The following is an 8124-nucleotide window of genomic DNA, read 5'->3' on the forward strand; positions in this document are numbered from 1 at the left end:
TTTTGTTGGAATCCCAGCCCCGCACTGTGTGTTATGCATTATGCACAGTGCGGGGCTGGGATTCCAAAGGTGGGTGGCCGCACTGCCCGCGCAGGCGCAATCTGCAAGCCTGGCTGGGACATCAGACGGCCAGAGCTTACTGCGCCTGCGCAGCACAGTAGTATACAGCGCAGGCGCCGGTTTTGAAGCGTAAACAGCGCTGAGGGGGCGGCGCCGAAAGCGACTGAAGATTGGAGTGACGGCAGAGTAGCGGTACAAGCTGGGGAGTGAGGACCCACCTCCCTGTCTAAAGACAGGTATTTTGGCTAAGTTTCAAAACGCTTCATTTTGGGAATACTTGAACCAAAAACTAAAAGAGCCACCTTGTTAGAATGGAGCATTACTGCTGCACAAGGTGGCTCTTTTACTTTATAACGGCTGGAGGGGGGTGACAGTGGCCCTTTAATATATCGCCTGGTCATAGTGTGGCGGTATTTCTTCCTTGTATGTTGTATTATTCAGTAGCTATGTGGTGGGATTATGTGGTCAGACCATGGTGTGGCGGTATTTGTCCCTTGTATGTGGTATTATTCAGTCGCTATGTAGTGGTAATATGTAGTCTGGTCATGGTGTTGTGGTATTTGTTCCTTGCATGTAGTATTATTCGGTCATTCTGTGGTGGTAATATGTGGTCTAGTCATTGTGTGATGCTATTTGTCCCTTGTATGTGGTATTATTGTTCATTTTAAAAAATGCATGTGACACATTCCCATAACGAAACATAAATAAAAATATACCTTAAAAGAGTATAGGATAATTTAACAAATGTTTAATAGGCTAGAGTAGAGTAGGGCCCGGCCAAAAGAGTCTACCTTGTGGCTAAAACAAAAGCTGATGGCTATGTACAGTGGGTACGGAAAGTATTCAGACCCCTTTAAATTTTTGGTGAGGCGCCATATCGTATCCCAGGGTGCCAAACTCCACTGCTAGGAAGGGACTCCATTAGGGAATGGCACCTCTATCCTCCCTAGTCCATTTTCTTCTAACTATTTAATACACATATATTCTGTATAGGAATTTAGGCTGTACTACCAAGTGTTGGACCACACTATAAGATACCCTACCAATCTTTGTGTGTGTTTTTTTCTATGAGATTTTAATCATTATAATTAAAAGTTATGGTTTTAGGTCTTTTGTAATTTGTTGGTTCTCAATATTGATATAGACCTTATGTCATTTTTGTGGTTTTCCCTTTAAATTTTTCCACTCTGTTTCATTGCAGCCATTTGGTAAATTCAAAAAAGTTCATTTTTTCACATTAAAGTACACTCTGCACCCCATCTTGACTGAAAAAAAAAATAGAAATGTAGAAATGTTTTCAAATTTAATAAAAAAGAAAAACTGAAATATCACATGGTCATAAGTATTCAGACCCTTTGCTCAGACACTCATATTAAAGTCATATTTAAGTCTCCTTGAGATGGATCTATTTCTTCATTGGAGTCTAGCTGTGTTTAATTAAACTGATAGGACTTGATTTGGAAATGCACACATGTCTATATAAGACCTCACAGCTCACAGTGCATGTCAGACCAAATGAGAATCATGAGGTCAAAGGAACTTGCCAAGGAGCTCAGAGACAGAATTGCGGCATGGCACAGATCTGGCCAAGGTTATAACAGAATTTCTGTAGAACTCAAGGTTCCTAAGAGCACAGTGGCCTCCATAATCCTTAAATGGGAGAAGTTTGGGACCACCAGAAGTCTTCCTAGACCTGGCCATCCAGCCAAACTGAGCAATTGTGGGAGAAGAGTCTTGGTGAAAGAGGGAAAGAAGAACTCCAAGATCACTGTGCCTGAGCTCCAGAGATGCATTAGGGAGATGGGATAAAGTTCCACACAGTCAACTATCACTGCAGCCCTCCACCAGTCGGGCCTTTATGGCAGAGTGGCCCGATGGAAGCCTCTCCTCAGTGCATGACATATGAAAGCAAGCATAGAGTTTGCTAAAAAACATATGAAGGACTCCTAGACTATGAGAAATAAGATTCTCTGGTCTGATGAGGCGAAGATAGACCTTTTTGGTGATAATTTAAAGTGGTATGTGTGGAGAAAACCAGGCACTACTCATCACCTGCCCAATACAATCCCAACAGTGAAATATGGTGGTGGCAGCATCATGCTATGGGGGTGTTTTTCAGCTGCAAAGATAGGACGACTGGTTGTCATTGAAGGAAACATGAATGCGGCCAAGTACAGAGATATCCTGGATGAAAATCTCTTCCAGAGTGCTCTGGACCTCAGACTTGGTCGAAGGTTCACCTTCCAACAAGACAATGACCCTATGCACACAGCTAAAATAACAAAGGAGTGGCTCCAGAACAACTCTGTGACCATTCTTGACTGGCCCAGCCAGAGCCCTGACCTAAACCCAATTGAACATCTCGGGAGAGACCTGAAAATGGCTGTCCACCAACGTTCAACATCCAACCTGATGGAACGGGAGAGGATCTGTAAGGAAGAATGGCAGAGGATACCCAAATCCAGGTGTGAAAAACTTGTTGCATCATTTCCCAGAAGACTCATGGCTGTACTAGCTCAAAAGGGTGCTTCTACTCAATAATGAGCAAATAGTCTGAATACTTATGACCATGTGATATTTCAGTTTTCCATTTTTAATGAATTTGCAAAAATTACTACATTTCTGTATTTTTTTAGCTAAGCATTAAGTTATAGCAGTTATTCCATGGCAGTTAGTCAGGGCAGGAGTCAGGTAACCCACACTCTGCTCTCCCTTCTATCCATGTGCTTTATTCCTATCCTCATATGTTCCCTTGCAATCCACATCCACCGCCCAATCCCCCTCCATCACGACTCATATACATCAGCTCCTCTCTCCTTCCCTCTCCCATGTACAGCTCCCATACACTTCTCACCTTCCTGAAAAACCTCAGTCGTCTTGCCAGAACACACTGCACAAAAAGACTTCTTACAATTCCAAAAACTTCTTGCTTTTTATCTTCCTACTCCTACTGATTTCGGGAGACATCTCCCCCAACCCTGGTCCACCATCCCATAACCTCAACTGCTACCTTACCTCACATCAAAACCAATCTAAAAACCAATCTAACCTTATTAATATTACTTGCACTCCCTCATCTTCTTTTAATTGTGCCCTCTGGAATCCATGGTCTGTATGTAACAAGCTTCCTTTCCTGCACAACTACTTTCTGAACAACTCTCTAAATCTATTGGCCCTCGCTGAAACCTGGATCCAGTATTCTGATATGGTCTCCCCTGCTGCCATTTCCCATGGTGGCCTACAATTCTCCCATTCCCCGAGACCCACATACAGACCTGGTGGTGGAGTCGGCATACTCCTCTCCCCACAATGCACCTTCCAGGTCATCCCACCAACTCCATCACTCTCATTCCCTTCTTTTGAGGTCCACACCATCAGGCTCTTCAATCCCCTCTCCCTCAGAGTAGCAGTCATATACCAGCCCCCAGGCTCACCCACCCACTTCCTGGACCATTTCTCTGCCTGGCTGCTGCACTTCATTTCCTCAGAACTCCCAAGCCTTATCCTGGGAGACTTCAACATCCCCATAAACAGCCCCACTTCTACATCTGCATCCCAGCTTCTATCACTAACCACTTTGCTCGGTCTCTCACAGCTCTCAACCTCTGAGACACACAAGGACGGTAATACCCTTGACCTGATCTTTGTCCGGCTTTTTTCAATCTCCTACTTAAATAACTCACCGCTTCCCCTCTCTGACCACAACATTCTCTCCTTCATGCTCACAAATCTTCGCTCACCCCAGCACCCTCCTACCTACCATTCAGTCAGAAATCTACAAGCCATTACACTTTCAGACTCCTTACACTCATCATTGTCCCCAATCTCCTCATTTTCCTGTCCTGATCTGGCATGACATCACTACAATGACACTCTTAGAAGCACCCTAGACCAAGTAGCTCCCCTCACCCTCAGAACCTCCAAACACAGAGTAAAACAGCCCTGGCTCACATCACAAACCCGATTTCTCCAGCAATGCTCTAGGAGTGCTGAATACTTATGGAGGAAAACTGGCACACCAGAAGACTTCATACACTTCAAATTTATGTTAAAAACCTGTAACTGTGCCCTTCACATCGCCAAACAGACCTACTTCACCACTCTGATCTCCTCACTATCCAACAACCCAAGAAACTTTTTGACACCTTTCACTCCCTCCTCAGGCCAAAATCTCAAGCCCCTATCACAGACATTTGTGCTGATGACCTAGCCTCCCACTTTATAGAGAAAATAGACAATATCCATCAGGAAATCCCCTCCCAATCACCGAGTTCAGTGACTCCCATCCCTCCCTGCATCTCCCCTGGCTCGCTCTCCGCATTTGATCCCATCACAGAAGAAGTCTCCAGGCTCCTCTCTTCTTCTTGTCCGACTACATGCACTACCGACCCCATTCCCTCTCATCTCCTCCAGTCTCTCACCAGTCGTCACTACTCACTACAATCTTTAATCTCTCACTCTCCTCAGGCATTTTCCCATCCTCCTTCAAACACTCTATCATTACTCCGTGACTAAAGAAACCCACCCTCGACCCATCCTGCACAAATAACTACAGACCAGTCTCCAACCTCCCCTTCATCTCTAAACTCTTGGAGCGCCTAGTCTACTCCTGCCTTACCCGTTACCTCTCCATTCACTCCCTCCTAGACCCTTCACAGTCCGGCTTCCGCCCCCTACACTCGACACAAACTGCACTCATCAAAGTGACCAACGACCTTCTAACAGCAAAATGTAACGGTGACCACTCTCTGTTCATTCTTCTCGATCTTTCTGCAGCTTTTGACACTGTTGACCACCCTCTCTTACTCTCTAGGCTCCAGTCACTTGGCATTAAGGACACTGCTCTCTCCTGGTTCTCCTCCTATCTTTTTGACTGCTCCTTCAGTGTTCTGTTCTCTGGCTCCACTTCCTCTCCTCTTCCTCTCACTGTCGGGGTACCCCAGGGCTCAGTCCTTGGCCCCCTTCTCTACTCCCTCTACACGGCCCCAATTGGACAGACCATCAGCAGATTTGGCTTTCAGTACCATCTTTATGCCGACGACACACAACTATACACGTCATCTCCTGACCTTACTCCTGCTGTACTACAGAACACCACTGACTGTCTGTCCGCAGTCTCCGACATCATGTCCGCTCTCTATCTGAAACTCAACCTCTCCAAAACTGAACGTCTTCTGCTCCCACCATCTACTAACCTCCCTAAACCTGAAGTTTCCCTCTCCATGGGTGGCACCATAATAACACCCCGGCAGCAGGCGCGCTGTCTGGGTGTTGTTTGACTCCGATCTCTCATGCCGCTTACACCTAAAGAACATCTCTAGAATCCGCCCTTTTCTCACTATAGAAACAACAAAATCCCTCACTGTCGCCCTGATCCACTCCCGCCTGGACTACTGCAACGCTCTATTAATTGGCCTCCCCCTTACTCGACTTTCCCCTCTCCAGTCTATCCTTAATGCAGCAGCCAGGGTTGTCTATCTAGCTAATTGTTACTCAAAAGCATCCGCTCTTCGCCAGTCATTACACTGGCTGCCCATTCATTACAGGATACAATACAAAGTACTTGTTCTCACCCACAAAGCTCTACACAGTGCGGCACCCCCTTATATCTCCTCCCTCATTTCTGTCTATCAGCCTAACCGACCTCTGCGCTCTGCAAATTACTTTCGACTAACCTCTGCACTAATCCGTACCTCCCACTCCCGACTCCAAGACTTCTCCCGTGCTGCGCCAATCCTCTGGAATGCTCTACCCCAAGAAATTAGTACCATCCACAATTTGCATAGGTGCTCCCTCAAAACACATTAGTTCAGAGCGGCCTATCATGTTCCCTAATCAGTTATTTTGTTTGTGTGCAGCCCATTCACTACTTCCATCTATCCCCCATTCCCTGAAGATGGCTGGACCATCATTGTAAATACATCATTGTAAATACACACCTGTACTTTGTATCTCCCCACCTCATTGTAGATTGTAAGCTCTCACAAGCAGGGTCGTCTTGTGTTGCTTTAATTATTGTATTGTTAACATTGCTACTTATGACTGTTGTGTTTGAAGCTGTTAAACTGTAAAGCGCTGCGGAATATGTTGGCGCTATATAAATAAAGATTATTATTATTATTAGTATTATTTTTTCAGTCAAGATGGGGTGCAGAGTGTACATTAATGAGAAAAAGTGAATTTTTTTGAATTTACCGATTGGCTGCAATGAAACAAAGAGTGAAAAATGTAAAGGGCTATGAATACTTTCTGTACTTACTGTATGTGATCTGGCGTTAGATGGAACCACTAATGTGTGATTGGTGAGGATGTGGTGTAGAAGTGCAATTTTTCTATGAGTGGGCGGTGGGACTGAGGAAGGTTTGACGGTTGGAGGTGGAGTTGGGGTGGAGCCTGGGTGGAGTCTCAAGGGGGGCCTGAAAAGTTTGCCTGTATGGGGCCCTGAAATTCCAGGTGGCAGCCCTTAATGTGAGAGCATCTAGTAGACCGTCTCTGGCATACTCGACCAGTCCATATTACATAATTACTCCTTTCTACGAATGCACATAATGTAATACTTTTTTTTACAGCTGCTAGACCGACTTAAAGGGGCTTTTACATTTACCTTAACCTGTGGGCCATAAGCTTACAGGAGTTAAAGACAACAAACAGATTTACTCACTGGACCCTGATCCAATACCACCTCTTTGCTGCTGCACCCGCTGACCGCTGCAGTTAATCACTGGGCTTAGCGACTCTGTCATTGTAGTCTACACAAATAGCGGAGTCCAGCCAATGGCTAAAGTGGTCATGTGCACTGTAGTGGTGATGCAACCTGTAAGCAATCACCGGCAGAGCCAGCCCTGGAGCAGGGGCCAGCAAGCAAACCTTTGCTTGTTGTTTTACCTAAAAAAACCTCTAAAGTATTCATGAAAAAAAGAACATTAATTTGTTAATATATATTGCTATAATGAGCCGGACATTTACATACAGATATATTTCGACAGGTTAGAACTCTTGTACAGAAAAATATGCATCACTCGCTTTTTTTCCCATAATCAGGTATCTTGACTGGTTAACCGCTTACAGATATCGTTCTAGAAATAAATTCACAAAGTTGTCAGATACCTATATTGGAGCTGGGAGCTATCACTACAATCAGACATTTTCATTTTGTGTAAACCTAGCCTAACCTGTGCAACGTAGCCACTTAACAGGTTTCATAAAAACATCGGTTGTCACTTACTGATTACTGATACAGTGGCGGATCCCCAAATTACACACCTACCTGTAACTAGTGAGCACAGACTTGTTAACCAGGATAATCAAGAATGAGCTCACTGCATAGAAGACAGCTGAGAGGAGTCGTGCTGTACGGGTGGACACAACTGCTGTTTTGGGAGACATGTTGTTCTGGGTGAAGGTCCAGCTGTCCCAAGACACTGCAGTCACTATAGTTCTGGCACAGCCATCCTGGCTACATAAAGTGACAGCGTGAGCACACAGTGTATTCACCTGGCCCCACCTTTGTAGGACAGGTGCCTGGTATTCTGGAAGGCGGGGGGAGTGACTCACTAGGTGGGAGGAAGAGGAGTGATTTTTGTACGGAAAGCAGTGCAGCACTAAACACGATCCCGTGTGATAATGCTTTTTCATTTTTCACACTCTGGAATTTTACATTGATTTAATTAGCATGAAACATATTAGGTGGAACAGTTTTCAGGGAAGAGAAGCTTTTACATACGTCACATGTGAACCCAGCCTGATTGTTACTGGGAAGCTTTCTACCAGTAGGTGGTCTAAGGGTGGGTACAAATTCAGTCTGTGCCCATTGTTGGGAGCATACCCTCGAGATAGGGTTAGAATAGAACTGAAATTCAGCCCTGGCATTAGAATGCACATAGGCCCACTTCTTGTAACTTCTGTAATTATGCGTTTCTGATAATAGGAACTACAGGGTGTCACTGATTACTTGTATAGCAAGCAGCTGCTGAATCGTGGCCCATTCAAAGAAGCTGGTTATTAGAAAATGAGCGTTCTTAATAAAAGCAAATTCCTGACTGCCACCTGCATAAGCAGGCCAGC

General features: G+C 45.0%; 1 protein-coding gene across 1 annotated transcript in view; it reads right to left on the minus strand.

The window, feature by feature from the left end:
• SLC35D2 (solute carrier family 35 member D2) overlaps positions 1-7569 on the minus strand; it is a 186289-nt gene extending 178720 nt beyond the window's left edge. Inside the window, exon 1 of the mRNA XM_077299652.1 lies at positions 7328-7569. Coding sequence (XP_077155767.1) covers positions 7328-7446 — 119 coding nt within the window. The 5' untranslated portion in view covers positions 7447-7569. The remainder of the gene's footprint in view (positions 1-7327) is intronic.
• Positions 7570-8124: the final 555 nt, after the last annotated feature.

Source organism: Ranitomeya variabilis, chromosome 1 (genome assembly GCF_051348905.1).
Source record: "Ranitomeya variabilis isolate aRanVar5 chromosome 1, aRanVar5.hap1, whole genome shotgun sequence".
Lineage (NCBI taxonomy): Eukaryota > Metazoa > Chordata > Amphibia > Anura > Dendrobatidae > Ranitomeya > Ranitomeya variabilis.